The sequence below is a fragment of the Ambystoma mexicanum genome, chromosome 10 (genome assembly GCF_040938575.1).
Source record: "Ambystoma mexicanum isolate Mex_15411 chromosome 10, UKY_AmexF1_1, whole genome shotgun sequence".
Taxonomy (NCBI): Eukaryota; Metazoa; Chordata; class Amphibia; order Caudata; family Ambystomatidae; genus Ambystoma; species Ambystoma mexicanum.
Genome location: NC_090932.1, coordinates 515515838 through 515537742, shown reverse-complemented (window position 1 = coordinate 515537742; position 21905 = coordinate 515515838). Strand labels below are relative to the sequence as shown.

General features: G+C 47.7%; 1 protein-coding gene across 1 annotated transcript in view; it reads left to right on the top strand.

Annotated features, from left to right (window-relative positions):
• Positions 1-21905, top strand: part of LOC138491525 (serotransferrin-A-like) — a 94161-nt gene that overhangs the window by 34019 nt on the left and 38237 nt on the right. Inside the window, exons 6-10 of the mRNA XM_069618063.1 lie at positions 2474-2529; positions 7332-7495; positions 8599-8773; positions 13489-13646; positions 18285-18381. Of these exons, the coding sequence (XP_069474164.1) occupies positions 2474-2529; positions 7332-7495; positions 8599-8773; positions 13489-13646; positions 18285-18381 (650 nt within the window). The remainder of the gene's footprint in view (positions 1-2473; positions 2530-7331; positions 7496-8598; positions 8774-13488; positions 13647-18284; positions 18382-21905) is intronic.

The following is a 21905-nucleotide window of genomic DNA, read 5'->3' as shown; positions in this document are numbered from 1 at the left end:
CTAAGGACGGACGAATGCCAGCAAAACAAGTGAGTTGAACAAAGGAGTGAAACTAAAGAGGCTTCGCTCACCTAAAAACCCATCAGGAATCCAAAACATAGCTATATAGCTGGGGGTTCTATGTAAATCAATCGAGGAAAAGTTGCAGTTGTTGGAGGGGGCGACAATACTATTATTAAAACATTCCAAAAGAGTGAGAGGAGATTGTTCTCTTTAAAACAAAGAAAGACAATGGAGAAATATTAGAAGATTGGGACAGAAGACTCGGATCAATTATTAGCACCCAGGGCAGAGGGAGCATCTAATCATGTTGCTTTTGATCACAGGCTCAATCCCTTAATTTCCCCATCCCTCCCACCCCCACTTAACTGAGGGGGCACCACCGCTGCTGCTGTCGCTCCGTCATTCCTTCTGGCCACCATGGAAATGTAAGAGGCACTCCGCTTGGATCCTTGTCTTCCAGCTCTGTGGAGGCCCTTTTGAAACAGTCTTTTGAATGAATGAACAGGACAACCTTGGGTGCTAATAGTAATAATGACCTGTCCCACAGACTGGAATGGGTGGTCACGTCCTGGGCCCGAGTTATTTATTAATTTATTTAGTATGGCCCGCATTAAAGGCCCCAGCGTAGAGTTTATTCATATATTATTCTCCTCTGTCAATGTATTGTCTGCAATGAAACTGCCAACTTCCCAATGTTCTAAATACGTTTTATAGCCCCCTTCAGAAGGGTTTGCTGGGCATTATGGCACTGAAGACGTTGGTAAAAGCCTTGCAGGACCATTTAAAGGGAGAATCGGCCCATAACTCAAAGTTTGGGCTGTTACAACCTGCATCATTCCTATAAGGAAAGGAAAAAAAAGTAAAATGGGCATAAAGAGTGGATGCAAGTGATGCCTTTATAGACTTATATGACAGACGGATTAGTGTTCTCTACTTCCCGTGGTAATACCTACTCTGTTTTTTATATTAACATTCACATGGCCAGGCAGAACCTTTTAAATTGTAAGTCTGCCTGGGCTGTCATGAGGATTTAGCCGGGGATATGTAGTAAGGGGCTGTTGACAGTACAAACATCCACATGGGCAGTCAGAGGGGATTTTCTGTGAGTATATTCTGCACTGCCCACAGTCCTAGACTGTGACATTCTGAATAGTCTGCAGTCTCTAGCAGTTCTTAGAGCCTAAGCCTGTCCCATGAGAATGCTAAATGAACATTCCAAGGATTATATTTGAGCAACAGCTCTTCAACATGAGTCCCTGGGCTGTTGCCACCCTGAAAAAGTACTTTGAACTAGATATCATTGCTATGTTTATGGCAAACCCACAGAGTAATCGCCTCTATTTTTAAAGTTGTCCATTTCACAAGTAAAAAAAAAAAATACAAACAAGCATTGGCAATGTCAACAGTTTCCGCTTTTGTGTAGATATGAGAAAGGTATTAGCCACGCATTTCCGTAATGGTACTATCTGGACATTAATGGTAGCAGCTTGAAAACTGTGCAGTACCTGCGTATATGATAGCAGTGGCTTGCAAATGCTGATCTAATACCTACACACAACCCTAAACTGTTGACTTTGCTAATGCTTGTTTTAGTAGGATTTTAGTGAAGGACATTCTTACTGCTTATAAATTAAGTGGCTAAAGGCAGATCTGGTTAAGACATTTTACTATCGCAATAGCACATTTACAGCACCAATTAAACCATTAGCCCTCAGAAGACCGCTTTGAAAAAAAACCTGATTGGCACTTCCAGGGACAGGAATTGAGTGGGAGTGGTCATATGGATTAGCATGGCAACGGGCTGTCAATGGGTGGGTAAATGACCAAACAACATATATGAGCATTGTGTCCCTCCTCATATGCCATCCCTCCCTAGCTGTACTCCATTTCATTAGTTTCATCCTATAGGTGGCGAGCACCACCTAATAGCCAAAAATCAAAATGGCTACTGTAGAAAAAGGAAGAAGAACTACCAGTTTCTCTTCTCCATTTCACTGGTGGCCATGCTCCAGACTAGGGAGAAAGGACAAAGTAGAGTGGCAGCCTGAGGCCTGTAAGTCCTATTGGGGTCTGTGCTGCAGGGGGCGGGGGCTGTTGTGTGGTAGGAAGTCAGGCAGGAAGAGAGTAGGAGCGTGGAGAGGTTGGTGTTGTGAGCAGCAAGCTAGACCACATGGACATCCGGGTGCGAGGTGAGCTCAGATTGCTCAGACCGTTGTCTGAGATCAGTAGGTTTGCTCATGCACCCATCCCGGATCCTAATTTTAACAAAGGTATAGGGCCCATCATCCAGGACAAAGACTGAAAGACGTTGCGTCGGGGTGGGAGGTCGAAGATCCTTGGAAGTCCCTTTGACTACCCGTATGGCTTTGCTAAAATAATGCTATGGCTTCCAGGCGAAATCAATGTAATATATGCTTTCTATGGCATAGAGATTGGGTTGCCTATTCCTAACTGTACGGCTATTTTACAGGTGCCTGACAGACGGAAAAGGCGTGGTCGCTTTTGTAAAGCATTTAACTGTACCAGGTGAGTGTCAGAGGTTCACTGCACCCTAAGAAATCACAAATCGGGTTTTTTGAAGTTTGTGTGTTTTTGTACTAGAGTGTAGTCCATCATCAGATTTCAAAGCACACCCCCGTGCCTCTTGTCAAGCTGTTGCCCAAGGTTCCTTTTCCCTTCATCAGCTTCATAGCTTCTGTGTACTTCTTCTGCCATTAAAGTACCTGGTGTTCTCTCTCAGGCTGGGCATGTGAGTCTCCATTCCCTGCAGCCCATCTCCCAGAGACTCTACAAAACTCTATGCAACTGGGGAAGCTGGAGAGGGGGTGTGGGGGGGTTATTATTCATGTTAGGGTATTTATTGAGCACAGACCTAGCCTTGAGAAGCAACAGAACACTTTATAAGATGCAGGGGGGAAGGCAAGGGGAAGATGGCAAAGAGAAGGGAGCAGACAAAACCTATGCAGCGCATGGCCAGAGAGGGAGAGGATCTCCCTGGGTGGGGAATGGATGCCTCCTTAATGTACTCTAGTTTCTACAACAGAAGGTGCATAGCCCACAGTGTGAAACTACACCGCAGAAATGTGAGCGTCCACTCAGACGCCCACATTTCCAAGGATGATGCCACAGTCAATACAGTCACTAAATCCATCTCCCACCGCATGAGGCTTCTGAGGGGGAGCCTGCATTTTATTTTGATTCCTCAATGGGTGAGCTAGTTCTTGCAGTTATTACATCCCGGCTCAGCTGCTCTAACGGAATCTAAGTTGGACTCCCTACCTAAACATCGCACAAGCTGGGGAAGACCCAGCAAAAGGCCATCCATACTATCTTAGACATGAAAAGAACCATCTAAATATCCTGGCCCTTCAAATGACACTATTGGCTATCAATGAAATAATACATGATTTTGACCTCCCCAGCCTGATCCACAAAGGTGTCCATGGCCAGGCGCCTCACTACCCAAACAGCGTGTTTACACTCTACCATACGGCCTGGCACTTAAGATCGGCTTCCGACAACTTACCGGATGTAAATGTGGTCACCAATTCCACCACCTTCCGTCCTGCATGTATCAGACCGCTCTTTCAGTAGAAAGGGGCTAAGGGGAGGTTACAGTGGCAATGTTATTCTTGTGTTGTGTTGTGATGAGCTGATGGTTCTCTTTGCAACATCCGGTTTCCTAAGCTGGGCATGGAAGAGGCGGTGACGTTGCAATGTTTGATTATTGAGTTGGGTCACATGCTCAAGGTGGGATTATGTTGCCTCGGAGGTGATTTTGTTTACTTTTTGCATTTTTACTGAATTTAGCTGCTGATGTTTGTCTGCGATCAGAGCCCATACTAAGGATTTTAGAAGAGTGCATATTTACTATTGGAAGAAGATTATAACTTTTCATTCCGGTTTTCAGGAAGGAAGGGACTCTATACCTTATGTTTTCCATTATTCCTAATGCTTTACTAAAAACAGCAGAGAAGGTAAAAAAGGTCACAGTGCCTGAACATTCTATGCCAGGAAAATGGTTCTAGTGCTTGGGTCCAGTCAGGATCACAGAGGAGGCAGCTGTGCGTGCATGGAATGGAATCTAGTTCACTGAGGGTGCCGTCCCTGGTGTCTACGCCCTCTTTCTCCACTCTGCACTCCTCTCCCTCTGACCAGCTGCTTACACTCTGTTGTGGTTGCCCAGTGATGGATGCACACAGAGCCTTGGCTTATTCTTGAATCTTGGATTCTTTAAATCTCACCTTGCAAAGATAGTTACCGCTTGCTCTTACTAGCTGTCACTTCTAAAATGGATCCACGTTTTCAAGCTTCTCTCTTACTTTCGTACTGTCACCCGGGTTTTGGTAATATTCAGGTTGCATGGCGGTAGTGCTGAACTACACGGTTTCCCTCATCCCCCCTAGCTCCACTGAACTGTTTCCTTCACCCAGCTGCACAGAGAAATAGTTTGAAGACGTCTGCTCCTAATACCCTAATCTTCGCTCTCTGACTTGCATTGGTGGTCTCTGTACGGTTTATACTGAGGAAATGGTGTTTCGTTAGTTTCGCCAGGCAATAATGCATATTATGAAGGGTGAGATGTCATCAGCCATTGATTGTCGACAGGTTTCCCAAGCCTCATCCGGGAAAAAACGTCTTCTTTCGAAAGGCACAACATCTCCATCCAACCCAAAAAGAGTCAAGCCCAACAGGCTTTGGCTTTTGTACCCCAGTCCACCCATTTCATGGAAGTCTACTTTTCTCCAGCTTGTGGAACAGTTCCTGTTCCTCACCCAGGCCTTTCAAATACGAGTTGAACAGGCGTCAGGCATGTGATATTGTGTGGCATGTTTCAGTAGAGCAAAAAAGTTCCTGCAGTGTAGTACCACCTCCTTTAATGTCCACACAATACTTTCGCGCTGACCATTCATGGGCAGGTGGTGGTACGGTGCTACGTGATGATATTTTAGAACACTGTATTAGTGGTATTACTTCGCTGTGGGTGCGCGGAGATCCCTTTTTGGGGACTGTATACTTGAGGCCTTTGAGGCTAGGGCCTCAAGCATATCAGTTGGAGTGTATGTCACCCTTGCTCTGGCTGGGTTCAATGCATGGCAATTACCTAGACAATTGCCCAACTTAAAACCAAAAGAAACACAAATGGCATCAAAAGCCAATGTTAGCAAGATTTGAATAGTAAGAGCAGAATGCATATAGCCAGTTTGGATTCTCTCAGTAGAGTCACTGCACATTTTGACAGTGGGTGCTATCCAAGTGTGGCCCATTTCTGACTGCTAAGCACCTGCTAATAAGAGCATACCTACACTAGAGTTACCAGATGGGTCGCGTCACCTGAGACACCATTTTCTGGTGCTGGGCTTTGATTTAACTTTGTTTTTCTTTCGTCCATTTTGTTCAATTATAGTGATCCTAAACTGCAGCTGGCACGGTGCAATTGATAGAGAATAAAAGGCCATGGTTGGACCATAGTATCCCCAGTGACATGGAGTCATCTGACAACCTTACACCAAATCCCCCCCATGCCACCTCAGGAAACCATTCTGATGAACCTGATGGCAAACACAGCCTTCTGAGTGTGAGGAGCTGCACCTGACAGACTCTGATATAACATTTGCATAATTTCTGCGAAGGAGAATGATATGATAAGGCATTTATAACACACCTATACACAAGTGTTACAAGGCGCGACGCAGCTAGGGAGGGGAACAGAGGGAAGACAGACACCGATCCTACTAGACCAAGTGTCATTCAGATCGCGCAAGTGCAAGGGAAAGGGGAAGGGGAAAGTGCAGGGGGGGCGGGGAAGGGGACAGTGCAATACATGGGATAGTAGAATAAATAACAAAATAAAGTACAGCCAGCAGCTGGCAAGGGAGAGGGGTAAGTGCAGGCATCAGGTGCCATACTGGTACCGGTGCCATACTGTGCACAATCCCGGCCACTCTGACTATGAGAAAGTGTGATGACACGTCAGTCTGTGCAACGCTCCCAGGCCAAGTAATGGCAACTGCAGGAGGCACCACAGAAATCCAAGCAGAGAACAACTCTTGCCCCCGCGACTTCCCGTTGAGGATGATATGGATGCTGAGGATAGGAGAGGCTGCGGAGCATCAGGGAGATGCTTAGAAGTTCAGGTCCCCTAAGATGGGAATACAACTGCTTAATTAGCACGAACTATGCATGTGCAAAACCCAGTGTCTTAAATAATGAAGGAGCAGTGGTAGGACATGTGATTTCACAGAGTTGGAACGCGAAGGAAAAGGACTAAATAATATAGCTGGCTTTAGTCCTGAAGATGATGGATTGATGCATATGCGTGGTTCTTTCCATGAAGAGCAAGAGGAGGGTGACTGTCAAAATGTTAGATTGAACTTGATGTATGAGACTGCAAGATGAATTCATGTTTGTGTTAATAAGGAGGGAGTTGTGAATTTTGCTGCAACTGCAGGTGTCTAAAATGGTGACCCTTAAATGGGATGGCCGGGATGTTTCCTGTTCAGGCAGCAGATGGAGGATAGGAGGAATACATTTAGGGCAAATGGTGTCGGAGCTTTGATTGGAAAGTCCTCCTTAGCACTATAAGAAACTGTAATGTGTTCCCCCCACTTATTTTTAATACTCAGCAAGGTGTCAACTTGTAAAACTCATTCGTTTCTGTGTCTGTGTGTGACAATGCAGAGGCGGAAACCAAGAGTGAACGGTTCCATGTGTTAATATCCCCGCAAAAATATCGCCATACAAAAATATCACCATATTTTTGCGACGATATTAAGGCATGGAACCTGCGGGGGACGCCCCCGCTCACAAAAACCTCAAAAATGATCCCCCCCTCCCCAAAATATTGCCTATGGCCGTTCCGAACAACCATACATACAGTGATATTTTTGGTTGGGATAATATTACCTGATACTGAGTGAACCAAACTCAATGTCCATATTTTTCATAGAGCATTTGATATAGGGTGTGAGATTGCTTCAAATTACATCCAAATCTGGCAGATTAGGGAATTGGGACACTTGGAGATAAAGTGGGTTAAAAAAAAAACACACAATGGGCTCTTGTGCAAAAGCAACAGTAGAACCTAACTCTGCTAGTCCACCAGGCAATCTTGTGGGCACAAGAGCACACGCCCCATGACCAGAATCTGTGGGGGTGATCAGTGGCCGGCTCAGGTGTGGACAGACAGAATCCTATATTTGTTATTACGTTTGTCTTTGTTGAGTGTGTACCTGAACGTATAGCATCTCCATTCACAAATAGTTCAGGAAACCACTGCCACAACCTTCACCTGTGTCTCTAACTCTAGATTGCTTCTTTTAACACAGTTAGTCAGAGCGACAAATACGAGCTGCTCTGTCCGGACGACACAAGGAAGCCGTTGTCAGAGTACAAGGACTGCAACCTGGGTAGAGTTCCTGCTCACGCGGTGGTGACGCGAAGCTCCGGCGAGAAGTCCAGTGCAATCAGGGAATGCCTCACAAAAGCACAGGTACCCTTCCTCCTCAGCCCAAAGCGCCTTTCATTTCTAGGGGGGCCCATTCAGTCTCTCCTGTGCACATATTTCTCCTTTCAGAAGAAGAGAGAACCATGCTTTAGCAAATAGTTTGGTGAGAAAAAACGAGTACCCACTTGCTGGAGAGTGTCTGCATGTTGTATCTGACATGCCAGACATTTGATTTATTTATTTTTAAAGCATTCACACAGCCCGCTGGGATCGAGTCACTGTTACAGGAATTGTTTGTTTTTTAGTTGCGTAATTGTTTTTTTTGTGTGTCTTAGTTGCGTATTTATAACACGCTTAAAAACCCAGTGGTTTTTAAGCGTGGATCCGGGGGGATCGAACCTGTGTTGCTTCGCATCATCTTGCTTCCAAGGTGAGCACATTGCCGCTGAGCTATCCTCCCGGGACAAGATGGGGAAGCATGATTAAGGCTAGTAACGGAATGTTACAGCCTGGTGGACGTTGCCTGCTGTGTTCAGACTCTGCTACAATTCTATTTAACCCTTCAGAGCCTCTTTCTTGTGCCAAAAAGAGTGTCAGCCTTTAGCTGGATTAGCAGTACCTTGGGGGGGGGATTTTCATTGTCAAGGTATGACTCGCAGTTGAAACTAATGTCGCCCTCATGTCCTTACACAGATCGACCGCTTTTCAGACTTGTACCACCTAGTCTAGTGCACTGTAATGGAGTTGGGCTCGTACCAGTACTTCCGTATCACATGCCTCCCAGCAAAGCTCTGAGAGGGGAACGGGGCTGTCCCTCAGGCAGCTTTGTGCACGGTGATGTGTGGTGAGGAAGTTGCCCTACGCCAATAGCAGAATGGACTACAAGTCAGAATGAAGGTACCCTGGCAGAGCACCATAGGGGCAGTCTCTTAAACTGTAGGGGGGCCTCCGTGTCAGGTGAGGGGACACTGCACGCCAGGTAGATCACTTGTATCTCAACATCAGAGTCCAGTGATCATGAGTGCGCGTGGGGACTGCTTATGGCTCACGTGAAGGCTGTGGCGATCACTCTAATGCATGTATCTCTTTGGATGGTTTTCTGCTCTCCCATTTCATTCTAAACTCTAAGATGTCTTTTTTTGTCGCAGGCCGATTTCGGCAAGAAAGGGTCATCACCGTTCCACCTGTTCAGCTCCCCTGATGGAATCAAGGACCTGGTATTTAAGGATTCTGCAACACGGGTGATTCCTCTCCCAGAAAGTATGGACGCCACTCTCTTTCTCGGCACAGCATATTCTGATGCTATTCAGTACGTGCGCAAAGGTACGCAAGCCCTAATGTAACCCAAGTGGCGACACAAACTGTGTATTTCTGCGTAATTAGGATTGTTGTGTTCACAATTATTTTGTGATTCTTGTAATAACCAGTTGCACAGGAGTATCTTGAGACAGCAGGAAAGAGTGCCTACCTGGCACCTAGACAGTTCTCAACTAGGTCAGGTGAAGTCATGCGACTGTGTAGACATACATTTACTCATACACTGCACAAGTCTCTCTATACTAGACGGAATGTGCAGGGGAAGCTTCTAAAACCATGGTTTTGTGGGACTGCCCATAAAGCTACTTCAAGTAGCCGACACAGCTAGGGCGGCCGCGTAGCTATATCTACAGGTCTCCAGTATAGGGAGTGGCAAGGGTCAGTCTCTCATAGACATATGTGTAGGAAGGGGGTGGAGACTGGCACTGGGCATCCCGGAGTCACTCCTATTAGCAGTATGCACCAGGAACCAGTAGCGGCAAAACAGTTTGCAGTTTATGCTTTCAATTCCTTCAATGGATGCCACACCCGGCAGACTGCACAGTTAGTCTCACCAAAACAGGTAGCCAACCGCTCCAAAAAATCAGAGGTTACAAAGTAAAACCATCTTCTTTAACTGAAAACGACCACTTGATTTCGTAATTTATGTATGTTTGCTTTTAGTCGCATCATGCACAACAATGAGAAGCACAACTGGATCAAACAATCTCTAAGAACAGACAGAGAAGAAGGACAACACTCCTAACGTGGCGTTATGTAGCCGTTATCCCCCAGTGTTGCCCGTGGAACGGGTACATAAGGCCATTAGCACCCCGGGTTACCAAAGCGGCAACCTGCAGTGCTAAAAATAAATAAGGATTTTCCTTCCTACAACGGGACACTGCACGCGTCCCATTGTAGGAAGGAAAATCCTTTACTAAAATGGCCAGCATGGAAAGGGAAGAGGGGCTCCGTACGGAGCCCCTCTTCCCTTTCCATGTTGGCCATGGAAAGCTGAGAGGAAGGTGCGGCTAGAAATAAGGTGTGGTAAATAAAGGAAAGAAAATCAGGGATGGAGGGTGAGGGGAAGATGGCAGGGGGATCCAGCCGTCAGGTGACTTGGAACCCGGGCTCACACCAGCGGTTCAAACCTGCGTTCCTAGCCACCTGATTTGCTGCCTCCCCAGCCCAGGGTGCTAATGGAGAGAGAGAAATGGAGAAGGTTGCTGCTGGAAAGTGAGGGAGAAGGAGAAAGAAGTTTGGGACTGGAAAGTAGTGGAGAAAGAGGACTCAGTGAGATCATCTGTCATTGGAAATATGGATGGAAATCGCTGAAAAGAGTCAGCTCCTAGGTCATCATCCAACTTTGCATAACTCATTTCACAACCAAAAATCCATAGATGATGCATCTATTCTGCCAATGTTGGAGTCCAGGTCAATGGAGACACAGTACTGTGAACCCTCCTCCGAGGCGTACCTTTGGCCCCATAGCCTCGGGTGTCTCAAAGGTGGTGTCGCCAGATTTTCTGCACCGGCTCCAAGTTATTTGGGTGGCATGTGTACACTCTTGGCAGTCTGTATCTGAATGCTTGTTTTTTAAGCCCGCTATGTTCCAGGATATGACACTAGTGGAGAAAAGGCTGCTCAGGGCTCCACGCCATTCCGAAGCCAAGGAGTGCCTTGTCTGAATCGGTTCAGTGAGGGGGTTCAGCGGGCTTACAATGATAGCAGAATAAGGGTAGCCGGGGGCTCGTCTAAACAGATGGGCATTTGATCAGATCAGGGCTGTCACTTAAACGTGTTGCTGATCCTTTACCAGCGTATCATTGTGTTGGCATTCACTGGCAAAGCTGTATTTTAAACCTCTTTGGAAGCAGGGGCCCAAATTCGATGGATAGTAAACCATCTGCAATAAAGCGGTGCACTAAAACTATTTGAATGACCCTGTCTGTTTCATCAGGTAGATGTGTGACCTCAGCTGTGATATATATATATATATTTTTTTTTATATCGCGCTCGTACACGAGTGTTTCAGAGCGCGATCACTGCTGGGTACAGTCAGGCAACCAGTGGATGCATCTGTTGGATAAAGAGCTGCACGGCAACATTGGGACACAGTTTATGTTCACAGTCTTTCCAGAGCTGCTAGGGCATGTATTCCTACTAGCATTCTCCCATGTGGCTAATCTACCAGTCACTTGAGGTCCAACCCCTTGGGAGTTGCTTGCAGCTGTCTTGGTCTCTGGTGGTTTATGAAGAAATGGTTCCTCGGACACTATAGAGATGGGATCAGGGGGTCACTCAAAATACTATGCTGCACAGATCAGCGATCATTATATTTAAACCTGCTTTTTGGACTCAGAGTAGTAATACTTTGGACTTAAGGGTATTTAAATTTACCTCACCTTTTCGCCCGCCCCAAAGGACGCATTACGAGATAATTGACTCTCATCGTCTGAACAACAGAGCCAGGTCTATGAAACCTCTGGGAAGAACCACAGCTCTCTAGTGGCAAAGAGTAAGGGGCGGACCACCCATGCACTCACTAGGGTCTCTTTCTAGCGAGGAAACGTTGAAGGACATGTCATGCCTTGGAACTCTTCCCGGCACGATCCGGCTGTCTCGGTCTTCTGCAGACAAGTGAGCACGCATCTCCTTCAGTGCGATGTCCCTCTGTACGCTAAAGAAGGGCTCTCTAGTAGCGATGGGGGCCTCTGGCCCCAAATACTGATCCCCACCATAGCAGCACTAGGCTGGGCACATTTCATGGCGGGAAAAGAGATCTTATGACCACCATTCGGATGTGGTTTACACACACCCTCGTAAGGAGCTAAGCGGCCTACTGTGCTGCCCGTGGGAGCAGATGTAGAAGTCTTGGAGCTGCAACAGGGCTTACATGAAGCCTAATTACATCATCTGGGCCAATGGGGTTACCTGGTGGAAAATGTGAGCGTTGCCTAGAACACCAAGCGTGGATACCATAGCCATCATTCCAGGCTTATTCAGGCATCGTGAGGGTGGCTGCAGTACTACCTGCACCCCTAAATATCCTGCCAAAGCCTCTGATTCCTTTAAAAGAATATTGGCTTTCTTATCCTGGGTCACAAGTAAAGAGCGTCACGCTGGTGACCTTTAACCCTCTTTAACACTCTTAACGCGTTAGCTAGATATATATATGGGCCCACCAGCGTAGGTGGGGTGGACGGTTGGGTGGGACAGCATATGCTGGCTGCCCCCAAGCTCGCTGGGCCTTCCCCGCTGCGGTGGCTGATTTGGCGACCAATCCCTTTTGGTCCCCCATTGGCAAGCACAGGAATTTGAGATGATCTCATACTTCCAAGCACAAGATACCGGGCTCTGGTTAAAGCTGTCTTATGAAGCAGGACCCATGAACAATATTGGCATCCTGTAGACCATCTACTCTACCTTCATGGGTCTTATTTTCTTTGGCGGACAAAATGCAGATCACCGATGAGTCATTCTGATAAGTGTGCGCTGCACATAATGCCTCCTTCATAACTGATGCAATAAACGACAGTGTTCTCTCAATGTATATAGTAATGGTCATACATACGGTAATAGCCTGCATTGTTTGCTTTATATATAATAATAAAGATAATGTATATAGTGCACACCACATTCTAAACTGTCCTTTAGCTCGTTCATTGTCATGGAAACCCCACTTGTGAGCCATGGTTCTTTTATAAGAGCAACATGAGAGAAATGATTTACGTGAAGGCGTGCCTACACCACACGCAAGACAATATGGCAGAACACCGAATTTCTGTTCAGAACTCTCTTTCTCTTCCTCTCTGCCTCTCTCTCTCTCTATCTCTGTCTCGCCCTCTCTCTCCCTCACTACCTCTCTCTCTCTATCTCTCTCTCTCTGTCTCTCTCTCCTCTGTCTCTGTCTCTCTCCGCCTCTCTCTCTCCCTATCTCTGTCTCACCCCCTCTCTCTCCCTCACTACCTCTGTCTCTCTCTGCCTCTGTCTCTGTCTCTCTCTGTCTGTCTCTTTCTGCCTCGCTCTCTCTGTCTTTCTGTCTCTCTGCCTCTCTCTCTGTCTCTCTCTGCCTCTGTCTCTGCCTATCTGCCTCTCTCTGTCTTTCTGTCTCTCTGCCTCTCTCTGTCTGTCTCTCTCTGCCTCGCTCTCTCTCTCTCTCTGCCCCTCTCTCTGCCCCTCTCTCTGCCTCTCTATCTCCGCCTCTCTCTCTCCCTATCTCTGTCTCACCCTCTCGCTCCCTCACTACCTCTCTCTGTCTTTCTGTCTCTCTGCCTCTCTCTCTGTCTCTCTCTACCTCTGTCTCTGCCTATCTGCCTCTCTCTGTCAATCTGTCTCTGCCTCGCTCTCTCTGTCTCTCTCTCTGCCTCGCTCTCTCTCTCCCCCATCTCTGCTCCTCTCTGCCCCTCTCTCTCTGCCACTCTCTCTCTGTCGACGTGTATGTGTCATACCATGCATCCATTAACCCTCCACAATGAGCAGGTGCGAGCTGTGGTGTATCCCCAGATAAGTCGACAGTGTGGGGAGCAGCTCTGAGTGGTGGCAGCAGTGGTGGGGAAAGGCCCACCTGCAGTGTCACAGGAGTGCTAGAACATATTGGGGCCTTGGAACGTATTTTTGTTTGGTTTGCAAATGAAGCACTGCGCATGAATATGGCTGGGCCTCTTTATGATGAAAACGACGCAACTCTAAATGCAGGAGGGCGGGGTCTCTTGTCAGTAATGTGTATGGGTTTTTCACAGTATCTGCAAGTCCCCCCAGCGATGAGAAGAAACGGCTGCGCTGGTGCGTGATAGGCAAAGCCGAGAAAGAAAAGTGCGACACCTGGAGCGCCGTCAGTGGGAACGCCATCGCCTGTGCAGAGGGAGCGGGCACCGAGGAGTGCATTGTTAAGATACAGGTAAACGTTGTCATGTTAAAGCTTCATGAGCACAGCTACATGTGTGGCTAGTAGCACGATTTGTAGAGCTGCATGGTTGGCATATGGGTCTTCCAACATCAGGGACTGGTGGGCTTAAGAAGTAACACAGCACTTTATTTACAAAACAGGATGACCTAAGAGACTGGTCAAGACTGGGCGCGGACGCAAACGCCAGCCCCAGATTGCTCAGGGCAAAGACAGCAATGTCGAGGTGACCCACCCTCCCCCATATAAAAGGAACAACACGAGGGATGCCATGTCTCGCGCTGACAAAACAAAGCAACTGGCGTACTTTCCAAAGCGCGTTGGGCCTACTTTCTAAATCGAGGATGCTAACATCAATGAAAGCAGTGATGAAAGTAGACAGTATAAACTGCCCTTACTACAATCAGTGCTTTTTGACAAGCGGAGTAAATTGTCCATAAAGTTGACTTGCAGTGCTGTACCTTTTTAAAGGAACTGTCCACTCGTTATTTAAATAATTCTAGAGTAGGGTAATATACACACTATCTGTCCTGTAGATGGCAGTGGCGCTTGTCAGCGCCCTGCAGCAAAGTCGCTCCCTCCACCCACTATGTACTTAGTGGGTGGGGTGCGAGAAATATGCCGTAGAGAGGGAGGAAAAAAGAGGAGGGAGGCGAGGAGAGCTATAAAGATGGACAGAGATACATGAGTGGTGCACAGAACTAAAGACAGAGAAGCAGTGTTGCCAGGTCGGAAGGAAAAAATAAGCTGAATGCCCTTCAAAAACAAGCCCAAAACAAGCTGACTCCCATCCAAATAAGCGGAAAAAACAAGCGTGCACCTAAAAAGTTGTGGAAAGGTCTCAAAAGTAAGAAACATAACACAACAAGAAAAACATACATAGACAGAACACTGACATAGTGTGTTAGAACAACAATATTTTATTGCATGGTGACTAGAAGTCCCAGATTGCAAAATAATACGGCCCTGAAATATTTGTATTTATTGTTTTATATAGCGCCTTAATCCAAGGCGCTATATAATATTGTAACATGGCCAATTGGAAGCTGAAAAGAAACATGGCCTTCCTGAATACATCTTTCTGAGAAAATGTTGTATATAGATTCGAATAATCCTCTAACCCAGTCTTGCAAAAAAAAGTTTTTAAAAAATAAATAAATAAAGGATGTTAGTGGATAATGCGTCAGCACTGGGGATATCACCAGGATAATATTGCTATAGAGTGACGCTTGCTAAACTAAACCAATCCCCTTCTTTACATCTTTACATGTCAGTGTGTCTGCCTGCATGACAAAACTTTTAAAGTGCGTTTTTTTTGCATATGTTTAGGCATTTGGCATTGATGGGCCACCTGGTGGGCAAGTAACGATCCCATCAGTGCCAAACACTTAAGCATATTCAAAATACAGTTTGCACCCGAGAGCAAGACAAAGCAGCAATTGCCGTCAAATGCTGCCAGCAGCCCAGTGCAGGACGCTCTGTGCGACGTGTAATGGGCTTAACAGCAATATAAACAAGCCCAATTACACGCGCACAGACGGTCCAACAAGCGGACGAAAACCGCGAAAAGCGACCTCCAAATATTATAAGCGACATTGGGCAAAAACAAGCCCAAAGTCGCTTATAATAAGCAGACCTGGCAACACTGCAGAGAAGGAGAAAGAGGAAGGCGTTTGGGACCGGAAATTGAGGGAGAAAGAGGACTGACCTAAAGGATTAGAAGTGATGAGGAAAGAAAAATGGAGTTCAAGAAAGGGGCGGAAAAGAAGGGAAGGGTGAATGTCAAGAAGTGAGATGGAAGGCAATGAAATACCTTTGGAATCCTTTTTCTAAAAGTTAGGCAGTTTAGCACTCCCATGTAACCATGGCTTTGAACAGTTTGCATTTCATTGAGTTAGATCGGGTGAAGTGCTCGACCCTCTGGCAGTGTGCCAGACATTGTGTTTGAGCTGAAGGACAACTGAAAGTCTTGTATGGAAGGGGTGAGACGTTCAGAGGCGCTCCCAAACCGTATCAGTTTCAACCCTAAGTACACATTGATGTTCCTTTTAGAGTTGGTCTAAGGACTCTAAGCAAACTAAAAACATTGGGTCTGATTAACAAAGCCTTTTTCAATGGGCTTGCACCATAATAAAACGATTTTGCAAATCAGACCCATTAACGTTCTTCAGTGGAAACTGTTTGAATGTAAGGCACTGATAGTGCTTCCATGTTGGGAAATGTGATTATTATAAATAGAGAACACTCCGATTATGGACATCTACATGCCTTTGGTAAAGAGTGGAGCATTGGGATGAATAAAAAGTATAACACGAAGACTATTAACCCATATTGTACTCATTTTATGAATCTATAGGGACACTGATAATAAAATGTAGGCATTGGGCCTCATTACGACCCTGGCGTTGGACCATGGTGCTATTAGCACCATGGTCCATGCCGGATTCCGCCATGGTGGATGGCGGAATTACCGCCCCATTACAAGGTTGGTGGGGCGGTAATTCCCCATTTACCATGGCCCCTTCCCCATTCCCATTTTTGGCCCATAGGGAAAAATGGGAATGGGGAAGGCGCTAAATACGGCACCGTAAATTACGGTGCCGTAATTGGCACCAAGGTCCCTTAGCGGGTTGGACTTTAATGCCTGCAAAAAGCAGGCGTTAAAGTGTGAATCTGGCGTTAAGGGTTTAATGGCGCCACAGCCTTTTATGGCGCCGTTAACCCCTTAACGCCAGGGTTGTAATGAGGCCCATTGACTTTGTGTAAGGCATAGGAATAGGGAAATACATACAGTGTGTGCCATGGTCCCAGAAAGCCTTCTGCATCATCCACAAAGCTTTCTGATGCCGTAGCCCACACTACATCCAACTCTCTCTTCCAAAATACCGTCCTTCTCGAGCCCTTCGCTCATCTACCTCCAACTTGCTGAGGGTCAGACACTTCTCTAGATGGAGACTGGGGGTAGATCTCTCTCCTCTGCAGGTGCCTCCCGCTGGAATGGTCTCCCTGCCCCTCTCAGACTTGAGCTGGACCACTTGAAGTTCTGGAAGCTGGTCAAGACCTCTCTTTTCTCCTCTGCTTTCTCTCACTCTCCCCTGCTGACCTACCTATCTGCTGCGCCGACTGGTTGCTGGCTACCCCAAAGTCAAAATTGGTACCAGGCTCCTCCATGATCAGTCTCCCCTGCACCACCTCCGGGCCTACCGCGCACTTAGGGGCTGTAACTGTAACCTCTACAACCCCTTGCCTCCTTTCTCTTACCCAGATCCACGCTGCGCTGGCTGCACTCACTCAGAGCATTGCTGCCCTGAGTGCATTTCCCCTTTCCCTCTCCCTGGCACTTAACCCTCTCCCTTCCCCCTGCACTTGTTGCACTGTCGCATTTGCACGATCTGAATGACACAAGACCTAGTAAGATCGTTTGTCTTGTCCTCGCTCTGTCTCCTGCCCCCTTGTCTTGTCACGCCTAGAAACACTTGTGTACAGCCGCGTTATAAATTACATATATCATATCATGTGTAGACCTTTTTAGAAATGAACATTAAAAGATTCTGAGGTGCTCAAACATTAGGAGGCAAGTCATGTACAAAGAAGAGCTGCAGGTATATTTATATGTTTCACCGAATCTATTCGCATGCGGAAAGATATTTCTCTGCATACAGACACACATCATGGAAATCCATCAAGCACAGGTCAGAGCGCCAGAGCAAAGCAGACCATGTTTATTGACCCCCGACGCTTGAGGCATGAGCAAGAGAATTTTGTAGGTGGGATTTAACCCTGGAACTACCGTGATACATTTCAACTAAAAACTAATTCCCGGAAATAAGGAAAGGGAGATTCGCATTAAATTCAATAAGGCCCGGATTTGAAAAATGCGCCAATGAAACGCCGAAACACGTGTCATCCATATGGGCAGAACATATATCAAATAAATTAAGAAAATATACTTGAAGAAACTTGACTACGTACTTTTATTCATTTACATCAGAAATTTGGCGCAAAGAGGTGTAGGCACAAACAAACTACTGCATGTTTATTGAAAGGCTCTTCTTCACTGCTCTTACTAAAAGCACCACCAGAAAAATCATGGCTAGCTCCCCCGCCTTACCTAGAAGCTGTTTCTATGTGAACGCATTGATGACTAGTCCTGGCTGTCGGGGATGCGCCTATCAGGATGTTATAGTATGCTTTTCTGAGCCGCTTCTTTTTTCTTGGCACTGTTGCTTTCCGACTGTACCTTTCTTCAGCCTGCTAATATGATATTCATGTGATATCATGATATTGAAGACATGCCATTTTGAAACTTTGGGTAGCTCACTTTAGGAGGATCCCCCTTTTGCCTGGCTCGTTGTTTCATTAATTTTAGTATCCTATTTGGGGCTGATAAATCCTGAGGTGATCCTGAAGGAAAGGTGAAGCCTACCTGTCCCCCTCCAGATGCTTTGGCCCACAACGCCCATGATCCCTCAGCATTGACTAATGAGAACTGTAGGCCAACACATCCGGGGAGTGGCAGGTTGGCTACTCACGCGAACACTGTTTTGTCTGTCTTGCGCACTCTGTGAGGCAAGTGCAATGAAAAGCAATAGAATGAAAGCTTTGCAACTGAACATCTCCTGCCCATTACAGAGAAGCGAGGCGGACGCCATGGCCCTGGATGGCGGATACATGTACACCGCTGGGCAGTGTGGCTTGGTGCCGGCCTTGACCGAATACTATGACACAGGTAAGCTCTACTTCATGTCTGTAATATGCTTGTTAGTGATCCCAATGGGCAATAGGGTTCTTTTCCCCTTTATGTAATCTAGTGGTGATTTAATAAGAAGGGTAGCTGCAGGAAGGATTCTGTGGGCCAGAACAGAAAGTATTGAAAGAAAAAAGTCACATAGGAGAAATGTACCGATGCAGCACTCTTTCCTTTCTGTGTGCTTTTCTGCGTGCCTGTGTGTATGAGCACGTGGGTGTGCCTACATTATGTGTATGATGCAAATAGTGCTTCGTTTGTAACCTGTGTTGCTGGGCTAAGCAGTGAACAACGATACATATATTTTCTCAAAAGAAAAATAAATATGTCTAAAGGCGAGACTAATCAGATTTCACTCCTGAGTCATGAAAACGTGTGGCTTCAGGATGCAATAATCAAACTCCCCGTTTTGTGCTGCCACCACCAGTCCCTGCACACAGGGACCCTGAATCACAATCGCGACCTGCCTTCAGAAGGAGAGGGCGAGGGCATGTAATTGCAGGTGCCTCGCATTCCTAAACACTCGCACATGTATTTGCATGTATTTATTCACAAGGAAACTTGTGTAGCCAAGTAGCCCATTGCAACGTGCATAATGATGGCACTCAATATGCTTTAAAGCCTTCACAAAGTCAGACAGTGGCTCATAAATTAAATCTACCAGTGGTGGGGCGTGTGTAGGCCACAGAGAATGGACAGGGTCGCACTGCAGCATACTACTGGCTCGGGCCCCAATGACAAAGTGGGCCACAGTCGCACATGGCAAAAAATATTCCTTGTGTGAGAAACTGCTTGAGTAGCACCAATGGGGGAGTGTTTTTGGTGAAGCGTGTGGGGATGAGTAAGGAGAGGGGTGCTAAGGAGTGCCCAGTGGCGGTTAAGGATCTTGGGTAGTTGGATAGGACAGAGGCGCAAGGTCCAACACCTTGTTAGGAGGGGTCCCGTGGGAAGCCTGGGGCAGTAATTCAGGACAGAGGCGCAAGGTCCAACACCTTGTTAGGAGGGGTCCCGTGGGAAGCCTGGGGCAGTAATTCAGGGCAGAGGCGCAAGGTCCAACACCTTGTTAGGAGGGGTCCCGTGGGAAGCCTGGGGCAGTCATTCAGGACAGAGGCGCAAGGTCCGACACCTTGTTAGGAGGGGTCCCGTGGGAAGCCTGGGGCAGTCATTCAGGACAGAGGCGCAAGGTCCGACACCTTGTTAGGAGGGGTCCCGTGGGAAGCCTGGGGCAGTAATTCAGGACAGAGGCGCAAGGTCCGACACCTTGTTAGGAGGGGTCCCGTGGGAAGCCTGGGGCAGTCATTCAGGACAGAGGCGCAAGGTCCGACACCTTTTTAGGAGGGGTCCCGTGGGAAGCCTGGGGCAGTCATTCAGGACAGAAGCGCAAGGTCCGACACCTTGTTAGGAGGGGTCCCGTGGGAAGCCTGGGGCAGTCATTCAGGACAGAGGCGCAAGGTCCGACACCTTGTTAGGAGGGGTCCCGTGGGAAGCCTGGGGCAGTCATTCAGGGCAGAGGCGCAAGGTCCAACACCTTGTTAGGAGGGGTCCCGTGGGAAGCCTGGGCAGTAATTCAGGGCAGAGGCGCAAGGTCCAACACCTTGTTAGGAGGGGTCCCGTGGGAAGCCTGGGGCAGTCATTCAGGACAGAGGCGCAAGGTCCAACACCTCGTTAGGAGGGGTCCCGTGGGAAGCCTGGGGCAGTAATTCAAGACAGACGCGCAAGGTCCAACACCTCGTTAGGAGGGGTCCCGTGGGAAGCCTGGGGCAGTCATTCAAGACAGACGCGCAAGGTCCAACACCTCGTTAGGAGGGGTCCCTTGGGAAGCCTGGGGCAGTCATTCAGGACAGAGGCGCAAGGTCCAACACCTCGTTAGGAGGGGTCCCGTGGGAAGCCTGGGGCAGTCATTCAGGACAGACGCGCAAGGTCCAACACCTCGTTAGGAGGGGTCCCGTGGGAAGCCTGGGGCAGTCATTCAGGACAGACGCGCAAGGTCCAACACCTCGTTAGGAGGGGTCCCGTGGGAAGCCTGGGGCAGTCAATTCAGGACAGAGGGGCAAGGTCCAACACCTCGTTAGGAGGGGTCCCGTGGGAAGCCTGGGGCAGTCATTCAGGACAGAGGGGCAAGGTCCAACACCTCGTTAGGAGGGGTCCCGTGGGAAGCCTGGGGCAGTCATTCAGGGCAGAGGCGCAAGGTCCAACACCTCGTTAGGAGGGGTCCCGTGGGAAGCCTGGGGCAGTAATTCAGGGCAGAGGTGCAAGGTCCAACACCTTGTTAGGAGGGGGGCCTGGGGTAGTCGTTCATCCTGGGAGGACCGGGTTTCCTATTAGAGTTGTGCTTGCGTGAAAGGTGAGACTGGGAGCCTTTTACAGATGCTCAGGAGGTGAAGCCTGGCAGCTACAGCGGTGGAGTTGACGAAATGTCGAATTTTCCGGTCGCTGTCAAAGGAACCTCCAGATTTGAAAACATTAGGCATCAGGGCTTAGGAAAGAAGGTCAAGGGGGTGGGGATATAGGAGCAGAGATAAATAAAATCTGAGTTAACAGGGTGTGGGGGGGGGGGGGGTGTGTGCTCATCCCGCCATCCGTGTAGCTTTGGTGTGCATTTAAGGCTAAGGCCTTATAGAGCACATTCACCTGAAGTGCTGGTGGTACATTTTATCCCCTATTTTGGAGATTGAAATCCTGAACAAAGAATGTAAATAATCACGCTGTGTCTATTGTGATTATTAGGAAAATAGCTTATAAGGCTGAAGAAGGGGACGAAGGGCACGGGAAAGGGAAGGGGCGTGGCTGGACAGGCTGAATATGTCAGATAGGGGCGATTAGCTAATGGAGTCCTGTGCACCTGTGAATGTTACTCAGATAATACATTGCGTTCACTCTACATAAACATGTTATGATGGGTTAGTGCACCTGCTGCAGGCACTACCTGTGAGGGTTGGCAGCAGAAGGGTGGCAGAGGTTAAGCCCCGGCTGGGTTTCTGTACTTACTAGCCCACCCTTTCCTTCTAGCCCTTCCCAGGCAGTCTTCGCGCTAGCTGTTTAGCATGATCAGTGTTAGGCTTTGTAGGGCCTGCACCTACCGCATTAGAGTGCACTGGGGCCCATGTCAGTAAGTAAAGGTGTACAGTGAAAACTCACACCCAGATACGTGTATTACACGTAAACTTTAATGAGTTCTCCTTTCTTTGCTGGCTAAACAATGACTCTCACTACAAATGCTTTAGACACCGTCCACCTCTCTCCTTGGTGTATGTTCTGGGCGGACTAGACTTCGGGCAGCGGTCATTGCATGTTTTCCGTTCACACCATGGGATGCATGTATCCGGTCGAAGGATGCTTTAAATCTCTGTGAGAGATCCGACTGTTAGTCAAGGAAGGCAACCAGTTGCAAACAGCCTGTGTGGAAGGCATCAAAGACCCACTGGTATAGATTGGTCAAAGAGGGGGTGGCGGGGCACTTATCTGCCTCCAGATTTCTGTCGATGATCAATAGCTGACTGGTCTGG